At 40.4% G+C, this 20,952-nt stretch overlaps 1 protein-coding gene across 2 annotated transcripts in view; it reads left to right on the top strand.

Annotated features, from left to right (window-relative positions):
• Positions 1-16,588, top strand: part of si:dkey-112e17.1 — a 40,493-nt gene extending 23,905 nt beyond the window's left edge. Inside the window, exons 3-7 of one of the 2 annotated variants that reach the window (XM_021322337.2) lie at positions 2,559-2,610; positions 5,236-5,362; positions 8,097-8,239; positions 14,972-15,205; positions 15,306-16,588. In XM_021322337.2, coding sequence (XP_021178012.2) covers positions 2,559-2,610; positions 5,236-5,362; positions 8,097-8,239; positions 14,972-15,205; positions 15,306-15,992 — 1,243 coding nt within the window. In that variant the 3' untranslated portion in view covers positions 15,993-16,588. Of the gene's footprint in view, positions 1-2,558; positions 2,611-5,235; positions 5,363-8,096; positions 8,240-14,968; positions 15,206-15,305 lie in introns of both variants that reach the window. The other variant, XM_021322294.2, reaches the window with a different exon arrangement.
• The last annotated feature ends 4,364 nt before the right edge of the window (positions 16,589-20,952 follow it).

Genomic DNA, 20,952 nt, shown 5'->3' with positions numbered 1-20,952 from the left:
ACTGGTTGCTTTAGATGGTTCTGAACCTCAGCAAGGTTTACATTTGTGCTCGTAGTAATCCTCAACTTTCTGAAAGAATTTGAGTCCCGTGCAGGCGCGTTAACTCCGCAGGTTCTCCCTATTAAGGCCAGTAAAATTAGAAGCACGTGTTGACTAAAAGGAAGGCGTATGCAGCAACAACAGCAACACCACTCATTCGGACGCAAGAACATGCATTAATGTGCAACTCCAAACTAAGACACAGGAAACATTTCTTCTGATGTTCCCTGTTAATTTATACGAGTTCACCGAAACTACTGGCAACAAGCCAGACAAGTCAGGCCCAATCATGCATGTTTTAAACAGTACTTCGTTCACCTTCAGAGGTCCCCTTTCGTTAGAAAAATGCCTGAGGTGGATGAGGGCATCAGCAGGGGTTGCCCTCAGTTGACTGGTGACAGGTAATGAACTCACTCAGCTGTAATATTCATTTTTAATAAGCGCTTACATGCCTGTGTGTGTCAGGCTCCACTGATTCCAATAAATCTCAAAACGGAGGAAAATATTTGTCTGGTATCATGACATGCAGACAAATGTTCCAGAAAAGAACTTCATAAGCAAGTAGGTTTAATGTACTCAACTTTAAAAGAATCTTAACAGCAAACCAGACTGATAATAGGCTGTAGTAGGCCTACTCCACGTTCTGCACGTTATCAATCTGGCACTGCTCCCAAGGAATCCGTTCAGAGAAAGGAGGGACACTCAGCAGAACTTTCTGACATCTAGTACCCGCCTACCAAAGGTTGGTTTTAGCCAATCATGTTATCAAAGGAAAATGTCGTTTTGCAGGCATATCCAACAACGCACAAGGCGCTATTTGCAAAGATGAAATTGTGAATCCTGACAAAACGAACGTTAATGCAGTCGCTGCACGTACATCCTCCTGTGCTGCCTTGTTTGTTTTGGTTCGGCTGTGGGCTCGGCAACTCTGGCTTTCGTTACAGCTGTATGTCCCGCCTTAAACCATAAAACTGCAACGTGATTGGCTGACTCGTGCTGGGTTGGTTCTCGAATGGTTGGCAAGGATAAACAGAAATAGCCACATGGAAAAATGGTACGTCCATTCACTTTGAAAAATATAATTTGTCACAGCAACAATTTTCATTGTATTTTATAGAGATTTTAAATAACATAATATTATAAAGGATCTTGTTTTTTTTTTTTTTTATAAAATCTTTGACACCCTGCAATAAAATCCCGTTCAACCAAGTGCTATTCCTAGCCACCAAATTCGTGGATAGACTCCATCTGTGTTTAAATCAATCTCAGTTTAAATCTGTTTGTTCTGTGAAGGCCTCAGAGGTTTGTTTGAGAACATAAGTCAACAAACAGCATCAGGACCAAGCAGACATGCCAGGGAGAAATGTATAAGGCAAAATTTAAACCAGGGTTGGGTTATTACAGAGCATCTAACAGAAGCATTATTTGATCCATCACTCAAAAATGGAGAGTGAATGGCACAACTGAAAGCCATCTAAGAAATCATGGACTTCCTAGGCTTTGATCAGTAGAGCAAACGGCAGAATCTAGAGGAGCTGCAAAGATCCACGGTTTGAGTGGGAGAATCTAGAGTTAGTCTTGGGGTCCACAAATCTGCTCCTTCAAGACCAGAAGACCATTGTTGAAGGAATCCCATAAGTAGTCTGATTTCCACAAGCATTGCAGGGGACAAAGCAAATATGGAAGAATGTGCTGTGTTCAAATAAATTCAAAATTGAACTTTTTCGCCTGCATGCAAAATTTTATGAGGCTGTTAAAAGATTATGAGAAGATGAATGGAGTTGAAACAATCCTAGAAGGAAACCAGGAAGAAATTGCAAAAGGGTTGAAACTGAAGCAGATGTTCACCTTGCAGCAGAATAAGGACCTAAAGCCTGAAGTTGGTTACAACAAAATGTAAGCATATCTCTGTATTGGAATGGCCCATTCAAGTCCAAAGCTCAGTCCCACTGAGAAACGCCGACAAACTGATTCTCACAGACGGCGTCTAATTTGACAAGGCTTATTTTGCAGAGAGTAATGTTAAGACCAAATTCGGTCTCCAAATGTGCGTGGTTGTAACATGGCAATGTGGGAATAATGATGATTGTCCTTTACTCCCTATTAAAATCTAGATTCTGGTTAGAGCTTGTTATCATGTATCACAAAGTCTAAATCCTACCGGGAAAAAAAAAAAAAGCAATAGCAGCCATTACAAGAACGGTGGGAGATAACTAGGGCATTTGTGAGAAACCATGATTGCAGTGCCTCTTGCTTCATCATGCTATGCCACAACAGAACTGCTACTGAGCCACAGCTATGTGGGAGTTATTATACTAAAAGTTAATGGCGGTAATTACAGTGGCAGAAAGCTCCCATATCAACACAGCTATATGGGACCGTGTCCACTTTTACATTTCTGGTCAAATTGTGAACATCAGAGTGGTTTTCTTTCAGCAGCAGCGTCATTAAAAAAACACTTTCTCACAGATCTGTCTTTAATTAGCACTTGAACTGATTTGGTTATTCGTCTTTTCCAGACCCAAACTGTGTCCAAAAAGAGCCAGTTCCTGCACATCCAGCAACTCTGAGGTAAAGAAACGACTCCGGTTTAACAACGAGGGAAATGCCTCCCCCGCCCCACCTCGACATGTCCTCTCTGGGAAACATTTGATCCTTTTTTTTTGGGAAGTTGTGCTGAAAATATGCGATGCTCGAAATGAAGCGTCAGTGACGTTTTGTTGTTGTCGAACTATGTGGAAAAATAACCAGACTGTTAAATCCATAAAATTGGAGTCAGGGGCTCCATATTAAGTCCTGATTATAAGAGACTCCATAGGGAGTGAGAGGTGGGCCTTGTCTTGTTTAAATCTCTGACGTCAAGGCGCCTGTTGTTTTTCTTTTTCCATAGAAGTGCGTGTAGTGAAAGAATTTGTGGGATGCCTACGAGTCTGGCTAGGCATTTAAAAAAAAAAAAAGATTTCGGGATTACTTGCCAATGACAAATTTATTTCTCCTTATAAGCTGTATTTTTCTTGCAATATTTTCAATTGGCTTGCCTTTATCTAAAGACTCTTTTGCTTATAAAAAGGATCAAATATGTCTGGTTTTTCCTGGTCCATCCCTGTCTGTTTCTCCACATGAGACTTATCCCCTACCTGCCTTCTTGTCTCTGCTGTCTTATTCATTTGTCAGACATTCCTCTGAAAACTGAGCTTTATCTGGGATCACTGAACATTTCTTTTAATAAATTTCGCTGCAGAGGCCAACGCCGCCTACTTCTGTAGATCTATCTCATGAACTCTCCGCTGAGCCGAAACCAACTCAGGTTCACTCCAGGTCACAGATTTATGACAAAGGCTGTTTAGTAACATTTGTAATCTTAATCTGTTATGTTTTAGTGGCTATTAGACTTTGACTCATTTTGCTTTTCAGTCAGAACAAAGAAAGAAGGATTGACAGAAAGATTTCCCTTTTATAGTCCCACAGAGGGGAAATTTTGTCTCTCCTTTTAAGCCAACTCCAAGGAGCAGTGGGCTGCCTACACTGAGTGCCGCCTGCGGAGCAATCTTGGGTATAGGGTCTTGCTCAGGGACCCATAATGGCAGTTTGCAGGGATCGAACCGAGTATTTGCAGCCTTCTCAGAAGGCAAATGCACGTCTCTAACCACTAGGTCCCCACTAAATATGATTGACCAGTTAAAACAAAACAATATATATATATATATATATATATATATATATATATATATATATATATATATATATATATATATATATATATATATATATATAAAATATTTTATCTAAAGCGTAAATATCGTTTTCCACATCATAAACAAAATGCTGACAAATGATCTAAAATAATGAGGCATGAGCCATTTAAGACTATCAAGTTAATTTAACATGACGCAAACGGACATTAACGTGCATCGATTAGATAAATGTGGCCAATTTCCGATCTCCCGTTACTGATGGGGGGAAAAAAACAATTCTATCTAGTCTTTTTGCTGTTAAGTGCTCCTTAAAGTTCAATACCAGCTAACCCGAGACAAGACCAAGACTTTAGGGGAGATGAGACCGAATCCAAGACCAAACCAATGAGGGACCATTGCTATGCCCGTAATAAGGTAGTGAATGCTGCAAATGTTTCCAGAAAAAAATTGCCTGTGGCATCTTATTAGCAAGCTGACTTATAACAGGGCTCCAGACTAATCAGTTGCACTAGTGTGCTCTACTTCAGTTAGGAGAACCCGAACCTGCATGTAAGCAGCGGACTCTCAATTACATGCCACAATAAATCTCTCAAGAACAATGCAAGAATGTCCAAACCAGGGCTGCAAGAACAAAATGTTCCTGTTCTTCTAGAGTATGTATAAGCCTTCACTCATCCTTTCAATGGCTATAACGGTTAATAAGTAAAGTTTATTTATAAAGCACCTTTAACAGACCTAAAGTCACAGCGCTGTCCAACATAAGGTCACATTGAAGTTAGACATGGTATAAAAACAAGGATAAAAAAAGCACAGTAAAAGTTTGACATAAAAGCCTGGTGGACAAAAATTTTTTTTTTGAAGGGCTAAACTACTGAACTTCAAGACATCCCCCACTAGTTACCCAAAAGCACAAAGAAAACCAGCTTCAGTTTGCTCGTGAATTATATAAATATGGTCTGTGGAGTGATGAATCAAAACTGACATTTTAGGGTTGTCAGATTAGCAGTAGGTGAAGAGGAGGAAGCGTAAAGTAAATGCTGAAAAAAACAACAACACCTTTCCCAAAATGAAGTGTAGACGTGGCTGAGTGTTGCTTAGGCAGTGCTTTAATTCATCAGGCAACATGTCGTGTGAGGAGGACAAGATGGATACAATCATATGTGAGAAAATTCTGGTGCCTTAGAGGAAGCTGAACTTTGGGATTAATTGGACCTCTGATTGGCTCCCAGTAGTAGGAGCCAACATGTATTTATAGAGAAAGCACTGCATTCTTTTTTTTCTTTTCTGGTGTAACAACTTCCACACTGAACATATGGTGCTTTCATTCAAGGGGATAAGATCCGACTTTTGACACTCCAATAAGCCAGTCACCTGTCAGGACAAGTCACTAATTTCTTAGTGCAGCTATACTTTGAATACTTCCATTTTTAGACAATGCTGAATGTATGTCTAGCATTAACGTGATGAAACTGTAGAAAAAATTGTATGCGTTGTGTTGTAGGTTGCCGAGGGAGCCCAGAGCACTGCTGCTGAGTTCAGTGAGCTCCAGCTAATGGCTGAGAATCAGGCCGCTCCAGAGATGACTGTAGAGCAGGACGACAACAACAGCAGCAGCCAGCCACGTGCAGGTTGGGAGGTGACACAATTGCACAAATGCATGTATTACTGTGTTACGAATTGTTTGATAACCGACGCCCTAGATTCTGCATGGTTCATTTTTTTTATTCAAAGTTTCAACAAACCACGGGAACTTAAAAATCACACCATTGTGGTTGTCAATTAACTTTATTCACACTGATATTTTAGACATTTGGTTGGAATATTTCAGGAATGATAATACTACCTTCGACATATAAATCTTTGTTCTGGTGATGTCTCTGAACAGAATGCTAAGGATCAGTAAACTCATTTAAAAGTGAAGATATAAAGCTTGAGAAACGAGTCAGGGTGGAGGAGAAGATGTGTGAGTTTTGCTGCGTGGGAATGGATTTTCTGCTTCAACTTGTGGTCTTTCTTTGGTTGTCCGTTTTCAGCGAACTCGATCTCACGAGAATTTCAAAGTATAATGAAATGGCAGGGGTTATATGAACACCTGCCAAAGATGTGTCATAATCCATAAAACAAATGATTCTGTTACTGCAGTAGCAAAATTTCACATTAACCACGTCCAGCTGTTTTTTTTAAACAGTGGCTGCACCACAGGTTTAATACCGCAACAATTCTAAGAGGTAACCGAAGCATTTTTTCATTTAGACATAGGTAGAAATAATGGAGTATCTGGAAGTCTGGTCCCCCCCAATCTGGGTAAACAACAGGACCCCCCTAAAAATATATAAATAAAAATGCAAAAAAGGATATCCACAATTCATCTAAGCAAACGATTAATTTATACCTTGCCTCCCACTAAAATTACTGAGAGTCATAGCTCAATTGATCCATCCATTCAATCAGCTCTCAGCACTAAGGATTCTTTCTAAATAAATCTTTGCTGTGCTTAGAAGAGTTGCATGCTCTACCCCTGCGCCACCACCACACCTGAACTTGTCTATATCTCTAGATAGAGTAGTAATCAAGGAGTTTTCAACAACGAGCATCCAAGTTTACAGTGCCACCACACCTACAGTGGTAGGATGGCTGGTAAGGTAAAATCCCCTAAATTCACTATTAAAGAGCAAATGTTTTAGAGTGGGATATTTTGTTCAAACTGAACTTTCTGTAGGTCAGCCTTAATTTGCTGCTCAAACATATTAAGACTATGGCTACAATGATAATTGGTGCCATTAAATTCCCTCTAGCTTTCTCATTGGTTTTTAGAGATACGTACAGTATGTCCTGTTACTAGGGTGACCAGATGTCCCACTTTGTGTGGGACTGTCCAGCACTTTGTACAGTTGTTCTACTGTCCCACAAACAGAAACAATATCCCACATTTGACTGGGTCAGATTCGGAAAAGTCAAAAAATTATTCCACATGCACTTTTCGTCAATGAGAGCTGTGTTGGCTGTCAATCAATATGCAGCAGCATCCATCTCATGAGCCGCTACGTACCAGGACGGTCGTAACGTAAAATGACAGGGATTTTGATGCTTACAGATTATTAAGAAATCTATGTCAAAAAAAATAAACTGCAGCTACATCATATACTGGAGAACGGTTTCTAATTGGGTAAGGCCAGAGAAAGTGTTTCTCAGATAATTTTTATAAAGTTTTCCAAAGTCATTTCTCAGTTTTAAATGGAGGGGGCACAATGTGAAACAACAGAAACACAGCTGAAAAACCCTCCTGCTGATCTATGGACTCATTTTTACTCCAACCCCAAAACACCTGTCAAACAGACAAGGTTCAGCACCCAAGATTAATTTAAACAATAATTAACTTTACACAAAAGTTTAATGATGTTTTTCTAATACATTTTAAAAAGTGTTCATCTTTAAAAACTAGTTAAGCTTTCCCTGATAAATTTCGAACAGTTTTATTAAATATGTTGATGAAGATTCTCAGTCATCTAGGTCATGATCAATACAAAAAAGGTTGAAAAATAAAACAGCTGGACTTCTATTCTGAAGCTGAAGACGTTTCGCTTCCCATCCAGGAAGCTTTCTCAGTTCAATGTGAGTTTATTAAACTTTTTTAAACTTTAACTTCCCATCCATCCATCGATTTTTCTGTACCTGCTTTTCGGTGCAGGTGTTACATTGAGCTGTATATGATGGGAAAACGCGCCTTGATGTAACACAGGGTCGTGGGGGTAGCTGGTGACTATCTCCAGTAGTCACTGGGCGAGAGGCAGGGACGCGAGATCCATCCTGGACAGGGTGCCAGTCCCAGGGCTAAAACTGAAGTTTTTTTTTAAACTTCGAAAAAGATAAATAACGCCTGTCATAAACTCTCTTCTAGGAAAATTTGTAGTGTGGTTCAAGTTAATCTTATGCAGATAAAGGTTACTATAAAAACTATTGTCGTTCCTTCATAAATGTAGCACTTTGCTTTGAATGTCATAAAATTTGTTGACTAATTGTGCAGTTCTCCCGGGGCAGCTGGGAAAATCTGAGCACAGCTTGTTGAGCATGTTACAGCAAGCTGCTGCGGCCAACACAGTCTCTACTTTGCTGTGAAAGTAGTTAAAAAAGTCTGAAATGTTAGAGAAATCCCAGACTTGGGAGTTTGATCAAACCTGGCACAGAGCTGATAATACAGTTTGGTAAGGTGTGCACAGGAAAATTAGTTGTTTCATGGTCAGCCTGTAACAAAAACTGTTTCAGTAGGACTGACAGAGTCTGATATCTTTGTGGACCTTTGGGATTTAATTTACAAAGCCCCTGCTATAATGTCTAATGGTTTTTCTTTCTGTTTTTCTGTAGTCACTTCTGATGGTGATGTGTCCCAGAACGCAGAAATGGACCTTTCCTGCAGTGGTTTGACTGAACTTGATCTTGGTGCAGATGAGGTTTTCATTGTGTCTTCGGCTGGTAGCCCAGGCCGGCTGCCCTTCTATCCTCATGGCGTAAGAACCTGCTAGATGTCACTACAGCTGTTAGTGACAATAGTAACACCTACTCTACCATGCAAAAATAAAAATCTCTCCCACTGAACTTTTCCACATGGCGCCGCAAAACCATCACATGTATTTTGGGGGAATTTTATATGATAGACAGACACAAAGTAGTGCATAACTGCCAATAAAATCTAGCCAATAAAATTACAGTCACATGGAAGTATTGCTTTTGGCATACGCATGCTGCTGCTGTGGTGTGCATCCTTGTGGATAAAAGCATTTTTTGTTTTTTATTATTTTTCAGTTTTTTTAACAGCACTAATGTGGGTATGCTTTGTATGTTTGTTTGTTTTTTTTTGTTTTTTTTTTTGCATTTTGGGGGTGAGAGGTAATTACATGAACTTGCAACAAGCATCAAGGGATAATCACCTTTTCACTCAATTCTCTTTAGTTGATGCAATAAAAGTTAAATATTTTACATGAAAGTTGGTACCAATGTAGGAGGGTGAAGCCTAATATGTTTTTTGAGCCCGTGATCCCATTCATCTTGTAACACCAAGACGTTAACGTTGGTTCTTCAATGTGAAATGATGAGAATGGCGCTGAATCCTATCTGCCAAACAGGGGCGTGTTAGCTTGTGAAGGCATTGCTGTGAATTCCTCACGTTGCTGCCTCACTTTGCACACTGGTTCAAAGGTTTTCTATCTGATTGTATCTTTAATGCTATAAGGTTGAGAGCAAAAAAAGTGTCTGTAATCACAGCGGCACACTCAATCCCGTTTTTCTACTCGCTGTGTGGAAAGGATCCCAGAACAAATGAACAGAGGTGGCAGAGCATTTGCTTCTTCTTTTTTTTTTAATTGACCTAATGTTCCATATAAGACTGATACGATTATACTGCCGTATGCAAGGTACAATCTAAAACTATGTAAACTATGAGGACATGAATGGGAAATGAGGATAATTAAAAGAGAGGAGGGGCTTTGAGGAAGCAGGCATTTTTTTCCTGCTTTCTTTTGTGCTCTTTTGGAATAAGAGTTGGCATAAAACAACTTTGGCAGCTTTTTGAAGGACTGGCAGGCTTTTCTGCAGCCTAGGCTAATGGAGTATTATCTTCAGAGCCAGATTCCCAGCTCAAAGTGAGTGTGTGTGTTGCTGTGTTGTAATGCTGCACGCTTTGACACACAGTGTGTGGTCTGCCTGTGTGTGTCCTTTATTCGGAAAACCATGTAAATAATGTTTGGTAAATGTTGCTTGGTTGCATAAGTAATTGGAGGGGTGGCGTAATTCATTTCCCGCATGTCAGTTCATTTTAAATTTCCACGCAAGCATCATAGCTTGATGCAGTTATCTGCTGTGTGCTTAAACTTCATTTGACATCGCTGCTAAAAAAGCAAGGAGCTCTAAATTGTTTAGTACTCGCAGCCTGAATGCCATCAGTCTGTTCAACAAGTTATATTAATCTGTGAAGTTGTGCATGTTGTGCTTTTCCAAAAAAGCCGATGAATTTTCTCCAACTCGATCTCTGATTGGGCGCGCTCGTGGCACAGCGGATAGCGCGACCGATATACAGAGGCCTTAGTCCTCGACGCGGTTGACCCAGGTTCGAATCTGACCTGCGGTCCTTTGCCGCATGTCTCTCCCCCTCTTCCACCCCCTTCCTGTCAGCATACTTTCATAAAAAGTGAGCCACTAGAGCCACACACAAAAAAAAAAAAAAAAAATCTCTGATTGACTGCTGTTCCTGACCTCTCGCCTCGTGCCAATGTAAAAGTTGCCATTGTGTTTGGAGGGTTTTACTGAGCAAAAAAAAAAAGATATTTTAATTAAAGCCCCAGTTAATTCTAGTCTAGACAAAGCTAGCTGCTACAGGCTCTGTGGGAAGGATTAGTTCTCTCTGATAGGCGAAACCCCTAAAACCTCAGTCCTGTGCAGATCAACAGCAGATGACTGATCAAAATGATAAATGACCTTTGCACTTTTAATCTTTGAGCACTCCCAGTTGCTCAAAGGAAAACCATTACCTGTAATATACACCAAAAACACAATACAACCTCCTTTCAATTGCAGGGTTCTACCTAGTTGGACATCATAAATTAATCTAGTATTCTTTTTATTTTCTAAAAGTGTATATATATATATATATGAAATTAAGTGTATAAAGAACACAATACATAATTACTATAAAAATGGTCCCGCCTTTCCAGCAGTAAAAGGTTTATTTGTATGACTGTATGTTTTAGATGTTGTAGATACATTTTGCCCATATTTCTTTTCACCATTGCTTTAGTTCATTTAGGTTTGCACAGCTGTTTTAGGATCTCGTCACAGGATTTAAAATTGATCAAGATTAGGTTGTTCCACCTCGATTCATTTCATTTTCATTCAGTTGCGGATTTGCTGCCCTTTGTGAGCACATTTCAGGAACAGGGACATTTCTAGTCAAAGTAAATTCAAATCAACTCAGATTCAAAAATGCTTTATTAATTCCAAAGGGAAATTAAATCATTATATTATATCATATTAATCATGTCATTAAGTTATTGTAGAAGACCACATTAATATTCTCAACATCACACTTTCAGCAAAGAAACTTGGTCTGAGGCAAAATTGCAACATTTCAGTATCACAATGACTGAAAACAAACAGGGTGAAAAGCTGGTTAGCTGACAAAAATATATTAATATTTAGCAGCCCAACCAGAGTTCTGACCTAAATCTGTTGAGGGAGGTAAATATTAGGGGGATTTATTTATTTATCTTTAATTAATTAATTAATTTTATTGTTTCATTCCCTCTGGTATTGGATGCCACACAGCTGGAGGGATTTTTGCTGATACCGTTTTACTTTGGATGTGTATGATGCATAACTATAGCAACAAGTTGTTTTTTTGTTTTCTACTGGGAGCAGCTGATTAACATCTCAAAAGCTCAATTAACACTTTAACTACATCCCCAAATCCCAGAATTAAAAAGGAGGGGCTGTAGTTGCAGAGCAGGAGCAAAGAGCAGAGAGAGGAAGTAAGTTCGATCCAGCTCCTCTATCGATTAATTTTGAGTGATGTGAGATTTTTTTGAAAACAAATTAGATGAACTCCAAGCCCTAACAAGGACCCAGCAAGAGTATCAGGAATGCAATATTGTTAGTTTCACTTAGACATGGCTGCAGGACCATATCCCCGACTCCAGCTTCTCTATGCCGGATATTGTGACCGAACGATTAGACAGAGATTTAAACGAGCAATAAGCAATATTTCACCACTACGTGGAGCTTGAGCACCGTCTGTAGACCAAAACAAGACTTGTATCAAGCACGCCTTTCTCTAACTCACCCCAGCACTCGGCAACCATTTGCCCTTCTCATCCATCAGCTCGTATGAGCCTATTTGCAAAGGATAAATGCACAGCAGAACGGCATCACCTTTCAGAGGAACATTTCTAGTGAAGAAGTAAATAACTCATAACTTTATAATGCTGTTAGCAAGAGAATGTTTTGATCCGATGGATGCGCGCTCCGCCATTTTGTGTCTGGCAGTGTCATTTTATGGGCAGGGAGTGGGTAAGCCCTGAGTAGCAGCTGTTCACGTGCACGTATGTGCATGTGCGGCCGGCCCAGCTATGCAAATGAGATTGGTGAACACCACAGAGAGATAGTGTGTGACGTTTAACCATAGTCCATCTAAAAAGATATCTTTGGTTCTTAACAAAACATTTTTTTGTTCTTTCTATCTATAATAATGAAATTTTGCGTATTGCTCCTTTTAACCGCTTAAGCCCAGAGGAGATATATATATTTTGTGTTGTGTGAAACACAGAATCTTTCGGAGTAAAATCACTTTGTTCTCCAGAGGTCAGCTCTAGAGGGCGTATGGACAAATCCATGAGTGCTGTCCACTTGAATTTCTTTCCTGCTGAAATCAGTTGTCAAAATATCAAAATAACATAAAACGACCGTGTAACTGTATATACATACTCATGAACCGGGTCCGGAATCAGCTGCTAAAATCTATGCAGGAGTCAGAAGATTCCTCTATAGCAGCATCATGCTCCCTCATAATTTCTTCCAAAGCCCCCTGAATGGTAAATTTCCTCTTCTGTGCCATCACAACTGCAGATGTTCTCCGAAAAAGCCACACTGCCAAAGAGATTAGTAAAAACAAACCGCCTGCGTCTGTTGCGTGCGTAAAGCAACACGTGCAAAGCAGCTGTGGCTGTGAGTTGTACAGTCTCCGGTATACATGACATTTATGTCACCAAGACACATCGGACAAAGATGTGCTATACCTTACTGGAAAGGCCAGAGTTTAGTTTCCAACGATACCAGCCATGGGGGGATGGGGCAGAGCATGTCCGAGAGTCAGCAATATTTGATAGACATGTAAATGGCATATTTTGTGTTTAAATTGCTGTAAAACCAAAAATATGTGTAAGACATTGGTGACTTGTTCTAGAAACTTTAAAGCCTATTTTTTAGAAGGATTTAGAATTTTTTTTTTTTTTTTTACCTAACCTTAAAGCTGGACAAAAAATGGGAGTAGCCCTGCCCGAGCAGCCCATAGCAGCAACAATTAAGGGGTTAAAGAGTGGCAAAAGCAAAGGTGGTGGATTGACAGTGCTTGTGAACAACAGATGGTGTCATCCAGGGCATGTTACTGTGAAGTATTGTCTCTGTACCTCAGATACTGAACTGAGAGGGTCCCCAGTGTTATGTTGGCAACAGCCTGTGTTCCACAATCTGCTGTTCCCCACACTGCATGTGATGTCATGAGCCCGGTTGTTGCTAAACTGCAGACACAACACCCCCATTTAATTTGTGCCAATTTCTGGTTATTTTAATCACGCCTCACTCCCTGCTGCATTTCCAATGTTTTAACCGTTTTTTTTCATGGCTCCACAATAGTTTTCCCTGAACAAAACAGTTTCTGAGACTGGAGGCAAATCAGGTAGTCAGCAGCACAGCAGTACCACAGGGAGAACAATCTATTGGGGTAGTAGCATCAGTGCCAGTGACTTTAAAACAGGAGATCCGCCGTGTCCACAGCCATCAGAATCTACAACTATTGGGAGACACCTGGATAATATGCAACATTTATTTTCCCTTTGGGATTAATAAAGTTGTTTTGATTTAGAATTCATGGCAAGGAAGCATGCCAGCCTCCAAGATGTTACAGTGAGTTTGTGAGTGTCACCAGTCCTTGTAAAACAATCTTATACTTGGCATTTAAAAGAAAAGGTGATTATGGGTGAAACATTTTTAACTATTTTTGGCGTCTTTCATTGGTAATAAGTGTTGTTGCCATGTGTACTCCCTATATAGAATGCAGACCCTTACCCTACCCGTTTTCCAAAAGAATGAAACAGAATCCCTTTGCTGTATTCTGGTGCTGAAAGTCTCACTCTCCCACAGCCTGAATGAACTGCAGACATGTCTCGACATATTATATAAAATAGTTTCCTTTAAACAGCTTATTGCATCGTTGTGCTTGCTCATCTTAATTTTGAACCCCTCACTAATACTGAAAACACCCGACTGAGTCTTTTTGACTTAATAACATCCTCTACCCTGGAGTGTTTTGTGTCAGGTTGACCTGGTATTGCTTACGCAGGTGAATAACATTCAGTAAGTTGATCAGTTCCTTGTGTCCTGATCCGTATCCCACAGATTATAATTTATCTTCTACTTTAACTTCCAGTTAAAGTAGAAGATAAAAAAAAAAAAAACACTTTTCTTAGTGCAGTTTGGTCTTTCAGTTGATGGTTGTTGCTGTTTAAGGGATAAAGGCACAGATTGGAAGTCCGTTTCCTTATTGCTACATTATTGTAAAGGACAAGATGAAGTAATGGTTCTGTTGCAGCTTGACCACTGTCTGTCAGTTGTTACTCAACCAGAGATGCGTGCTTGATTTGCTGACGGTCTGTCGGCCCGGTGCAGGTCAGCAACCTTTTTGCTCCAGTTGAGTGCTTAAGAATAATGCCACCTCTGATACAGAAGCTATTTATGTTGCATGTTCCCGCCTTATTTATAATTTGTTTGTTTACAGTCTTTGGGCAACTCTTGTCTTTTAACCTCTACTCATGCAGGGATATGTGTTTGCTTTATACCAATCTTTTTTAGCATCCATAAATTCCAGCAGGTAGATATTTCTAAATGCAGAAATGGCAACAAAGCATACTAAAAAGCTTTGCATATAAAACATTTTTATGAGGTAATCGTGAGTTGTTGTTTTTTTATTCATGGGTCTCAGAGCAAATGGACCTGAATGCTTTCTCTCTTTTTTTTTTTTTTTAAACACAAAAAGGGAAAACCATGTATTTGTTTCCTACCATTCTATAACTGTGCTCTACTTTGTGTTGATTACTCACATAAAATCTAATAAAATGCATTAAGGTTTGATGGTTGCAACATGACAAAATGTGGAAGAATTAAAGCCATGTTAATTCTTTGGAACAACATGTCTTTGTCCTCTAAGGTGTTGTAAGTGCAGATTTAACGTTGCCAACGTTAAATATTTTTAAATAGAAAATGTTTTCTGCTAACAACCTTTCCAGACACATTATATTTGATAATTTCCTCCAGTTGCAGAAACATGAACTATAGCATTTAACATACTACAGAAACGCACTGAATAAGAGTTCCTGACCAGTGTTAATTTTTGCATTAAGTGGCCTGATATGGCTGTATGTTGCTGGTGGTTTCATGTGTATCCATTTTCTGTTAATGACTTGTGTGTTTCTTAGCAGCGAGAGAGGTTTCTGCGACACAGTGACACCGGCCCGGGTCCTTCGTGTGATTGGCCCTCGACAGACCCCAGCACCTCCACTACTGTCACAAGATCCGTTAAAGAAAGCACCTGCTCAAGGCCAAGAGCGTGGAGCGTACGCACCTTCCAGGACTTCCTCCCTCCGCTGCCGCAGCTTCACAAGAAGTGGTGCAGCTGGAACTCCACCAGTCCCTTCACCAAGCTGGTAGACAATGTCAGTACTTGACCCTCAGCAGTTACTGACATTCTGGGGGTCCGACTGATTGTTTCTTGCGGTGAGAGATTTGAGTAAATTATGAAATATGTCATTTCAGGCCCCATCCAGTTTGGTTCCCGACTGCAGAGGAAGCAACAGCAGGAAGGTGTTTTCTGATGCTCACCTGGAGGCCCAAGCAGACACCAGCATCATCTCTGACTCCTCCATCAGCAATGCCTCTTATCCCCTCACACAGCCTGCCCAAAGGCAGCGCCGCCTCAATTCCAACAACAACCTGCGCCGTTCCCGGTTCACAGGGCCTTGTTTTGGCCTTCTCGCTGAAACGAAAGATCCGCTGAAGGGCTACAGTGTCCCCCAGGGCTGCCCCTCAGAGCCCAGCCCTGTCTCCTCCTCCTCCTCCTCCATTCAGTGCCACACTGAGTGTGCGCCGGCTGGAAAGAGGCGGGAATTCCCAGGTGAGGATGATCACATTAGCGTGCCAGTGTTTGCCATCTCCGAAGAGGAGGACAGGCAGCCACTCGTCTCAGCGCAACACCTGGACCCGACACTGACCTCGAATGCGCAGAACGGACTGGTCAGGGCCAAATATGAGAATAAAAGGCCCCCCGCAGGGTGCATCAGCCCCAAGAGGGCCAGGCCAGAGTGGAGGCCATGGGGAAGTCAGGTGTCAGGAGGGGCTGCGCCGCAAGCTTCAGGTGCATTCAGCGAGTCGAATGCACTAAATAACGGCCAGCCCTCTGTGAGTCTGTCTACGGGGCTGTGCTCTGTGACAAACCACGTGTGACAGGGTCCTGAGGAGCAGAGACTGTGCTGACCACATCTGTCATCTGAACTTTGATTAGTGGCACCGCAAAAAACATATACATAACCACCTCTTTTCTGTAATCAGCTTTTTTACAATCTCGCTGTACCCCATAGCCTCCTCAGTTTGTAGCACAAAAAAAAAAAAGTAAATGCTCTCGGACAAAGAAAAAGCCGTTCATCACACGTAGGCACCGACTTGTTAAAAGCATGACGTGTTCTTTCATTTCTTTCAGTTGCACTTTCCTGTTTCCAGCTGTGTGTTGATTTACCCAGCTGGAGCCAGCTCTCTGCCTAGTATCGTGCTTCTCCATGTGCTCATTTCTTTGGCACAAATCGATTTGATTATACAGTTGCTTTTTACCCACAAGTATTATGTAGGACGTAGATAGTTCATTTGTATCATTGTTACATCAGTGTATGCATACTCCTAAGACTGATAATGGATTGTAAAAGGGAAAATGGAATATGATATAAAATAAGAACCGTCTATTATGTAGTGCGGAGCAGTAGAACTGACAGTAGCACTTAATGGTGAGTTTATATATAAATAAAGGTTCAATAAACAGGCTGTGAACATCTGGTGTTCTTAATTTGGCGAAAATCTGTTTGATCTTTATCCTTCTGCTCAAGACCACATTTAAGTGAAATAACTAAACATTTAGTGCTTTGCAAAAGCGTGCGCAACCCCTTGAATGTTGTAACATTTTGCCGGGTTGCAACCATCATGTATTTTAATAGGATGTTTGCAGTTGTGCCGTATGGCCCAGTTGCTCAGAGAAGTAGCCAAGAGGCCCCAGATGAGAAGCTGCACAGATCCACCGCTCAGACTGGAGAATCCATTAACAGGGTCATGAAGTCGCCATGCATCTGGCCTCTAAAGAAGTGACAAGAGAGCCATGGCTGAAGTGCTATTTGCCACAAGCTATGAAGGGGACACAGCAAACATGTGGAAAAAGGTGCTCTGGTCAGGTGAGACCAGAACTGAACTTTTCGGCCAACATGCAAAGCATCGTGTAGCAGAGAACTAACTCCATGAACTAGGGATAGGCAGTTTTTGTATAGTTTGTTTTTGTGGGGAAAAAAATTATTAAAACAATTAATTTATCGTAATAATCTAATTGAAGGAGTTCACAAACCCCCAAAACTGGCAGAATAACTGCAGCACACCCCCCCCCCCCTCGTTGATTTTCTAAGTGTATTGATATATTTGAAAATATTGAAAATACAGTTTGATGCAGTTATTGTTTACTGTTTAGCTGTGGAATAGCACCCCTGTTTTTAACCAGTGCTAATACTAGTAGCCCATTTGAAAATGGGTACATTGTATGTCTAGAGCAATTTGTTTGTTGAGCTCACTGTACACAATTGGCAGATGTATTGCTAAACAAAATAAAAACGTAATAAAATAAAATAAAATCACTTATGACAATAAATGCCATAAATTCTAACATTTACCCATCCTTACCTTGAGCACACCCTCCCCACAGTGAAACACGGTGGTGGCAGGCAGCAGCATACTGTGGGGAAGCTTTCTTCAGCAGGTCAGAGATGATGGAGCAGAATATCGTCTAATCCTCAAAGAAAACTAGTTTGAGGCTGCAAAATATTTGAGACTTGGGTAAAAGGTTCATCTATCGGCAGGACGATTATAAACATACAGCCAGAGCTGCAATGCAATGGTTTAGATGCAAGCATTGGCATGGCCCAGTTAAAGTTGAGACCTAAATCTAATTGCATGGCATTCACAGATGGGCTGTTGATCCAATTTTGAATTAGCTTCAGCTGTTTTGCAAAAGGGTGAAGGGGGGAAAAAAATGAAGTCTGTCCATGTAAAAAGCTGGTAGAGATTCTCCAAAAGGGCTGGTTTTATTGCAGCAGGAGGCGGATTTATACAGACACACAGGTTTGTTGGTGTAACATGACAATGTAAAAATAAAGGGTACGAATACTGCAGACAGTGCAGCCTAAACACTATAGTAGAGTCACAAGACACACACTGCTTCCTAACCGGGATCCTCAGGACCCACAACCCGGCATGTCTGAGATGTGTCCCTGTTACAATATATACCCAAAGATCTAAAACATCCAAGTTCATTTGATGGACCGTAAAAAAATAGACTATTTTAGCTTTGAACAAAATACACAGACTTTCAGATGAGTTGTATCAATTTTAATATATTTCAAATGAACAGACACAAACTAAATGCACTTCAAATATAGCTGTAGTGCTGATCATAAATGAGAAAAAAAAAACATTCCTCCAAGTCCACAACTAATTTCTGCATGTTCCTAATCTATGAATTGACTAGAACTTGATTATAATTCTTCAAATAGTGCATTGCATACAAGCGTTACAGGCGATGATGAAGGGATGTGCAGCTTCTCTTCTTTCTAAATCCGATGCAAACACCTTTCCTTTCCGTGTGTTGTGATGAGGTAGAAAGAAACCTGCAGATTTGCTCCTGAGGAGCTTTGTCCAGACTTATTGAGCAGAAAAAGTGAGACATTGCCTTGGTGTACAACATAAGCCGGGCCCCGAAAAAACACCCATCGCTGCACGGAAAGAGCAAAGCACTCCAGGAAAGCTGCTAATACCAATTCCTGATTGGAGCGGCTTGGGATTGTTGTTAGCTCACGGCGGCCGGATCTCCTGTGGCGGAGAATTAAAATTTCGTCTGCGGAGGGGATCGATCAGGCTTGAGGGGCTGAGCTGCTAAAGAATGCCCACATAGACTCAGCATGAATTTGAAACAAAACAAAACAATAAAAATGTGGAAAACAATGACCTGAAGCCCTCAGCTGAAGGCTGATAACAGAAAGTGCCTTTCAACAACTAAAATTTGTAATTTTTCTCCTAGATTTAACAGTCGACACAATAACAATATTTAGAAGAAACAGCCGGACCAGAGTTACGTATATATCTCGGTAATTGACAACGTTCTCAAAATATTCTAAAGCATTATTTGTGCTGGACCCCCCCACACCCCTAATTTATTTTAGAAATTAATCTTTACATATGATTAAAAACCAGATATTGTAAGCCATTTCTTTAATACTCTAGACATAGGGTGCCTAAAGAATGTTGAATATTTTAGACTTTCTCTTAAATGTGAGAAACGTGCAACGATTATTCATGTAAAACAAAACTATTTTAAGTCGCCTAGAAAAAGCTACATAAATGTAGAAAAATAACAAATTACATGGAACACAACAGAAGCCTTTATAAGGTCTGCTTTAAACATTTTCAACACATTAATAACTGACCCAGGATAGGTTCAAAAAGGAAGATTAGTGATACTAGTTTATTATTTCTATATAAAAAGGCCCCATTTAAACTACCGTGTCGAGGCTTTAACCTGAAGAAACTAGAAGAAGCCAAAGGTGATTTGTCCAGTTTTTACTATGTTAATAATCAGACAGCTGAAGATAGTCTTAAAAAGCATGTCGGTGCAGTTATCCATCTCTGCTTTTTTCTATTTTAAGAAAGGGAAGTTTCAACATCAGAATGTGGTGGATCTGCAGTTTTAAAGGAAAACTGCCAGCGTTGTGTACCTGAGGAGCGATAAGAGGAAACCAACAGAGATCAACACGCTGATCAGAGGTAAGATGTGGACACCTGAACATACTGCTGCATCTGCACGGTTCAACAGTTTCAGGACTGAGCAACTAAGACTCGCAGCTGCTTTCAGTCCAATTGGTTTCGCCTGAAACTTGACAGACGGAAGCTGTGCAGTTCATCCCAGACCAGCTCTGCCATCTAACAAACTTACAGTACACTGATCCCGTCTCACAGATATGAAGTCCTTTATGAATGTCACATGGGATCCAAACTCTTACCCAACGTGTGTGAGGAGGTTTAACGTGTCGTTTTGCTTTTGCCAGGAAGCACAATAATGTCCTTATTAAACAGGAAACATCCCTCCGAGGTAATACTTAACCGGTTAATGCTAGCAACATAGAGCCTTAAGATATTGTTTTAGCTCTAAAATACTATATTACTGCTGTTCAGCTCATCCCTACAAGTGCATCATCATTGAAAAGGTCATTTATTTCAGTAATTCAATTCTAAACATCAAACTCAGACACAGCACGTGTGGCGTCTGTGCATTTGGGGCCAGTGGGGCCCACTGACCAAATCATAGCTAAATCCTCTTGAGGCGCCTTGATATTGGGGCCGGCTGGTTGGATTAATCACAGAAAAATTAGCTGCTGCTCATGGGTGCTGAGTTTTTGTGCCCCACTTATGTCAGAGACGCCACTGCACACCGTTTTCCTGCCACTAAACCTTTCATTCCAATGCAAGCGTACAGCCGCTTGCTTCTTTCGCAATGGCGTTGTGCGGGTCACCTACCATGTGCTGACTGCCAGTGACTTTCTTCTGGGCAACTGTAGAGTCAGCACTCCTCCGGACGATTGTGTAAGCCATAACATAACCGTCTGTTTGGTCTGATGCAATATTTTCCTATTCTTTGTCTTTTGAGTAACTGAAAATTAGTTACATTTTAGGTTTTTTTTTAGTTCCCATAATCCTTCGAATAAAAGCTTGAAACGTGTATAACTCTAAATAATGAATCTATAGAACCCAGGGTTTTCACTTTGAGTTACTGAAATAAATTGGCTTTTCAAATGATATTCTAATTCACTTGAGTATTATTCTAACGATATCTTAAATTATTATTTAAATGCAATGAGTTATGGAAAGCCCTGAATAATAACTTTAGGATATTGTAAAAATCCTTAAACAATTCTTTCATCAAGAAAGCAAATCCACAGCTTTGTAAGAGACATATGAAGAGAAATAAATATGCGTCCCTATTCCGTACAGAAAGAGATGGTCTGGCATGCTTCTACTCTAACAAATCAAAACGTTTTAGTTGCACAGGATGATAGACTGAGACATTAGGAAGGCCCTTAGACCTAAATGATTCCTTTACTAAAAA

Source organism: Fundulus heteroclitus, chromosome 12, assembly GCF_011125445.2.
Source record: "Fundulus heteroclitus isolate FHET01 chromosome 12, MU-UCD_Fhet_4.1, whole genome shotgun sequence".
NCBI classification, from domain to species: Eukaryota; Metazoa; Chordata; class Actinopteri; order Cyprinodontiformes; family Fundulidae; genus Fundulus; species Fundulus heteroclitus.
This window is presented reverse-complemented; position numbering and strand designations above follow the sequence as displayed.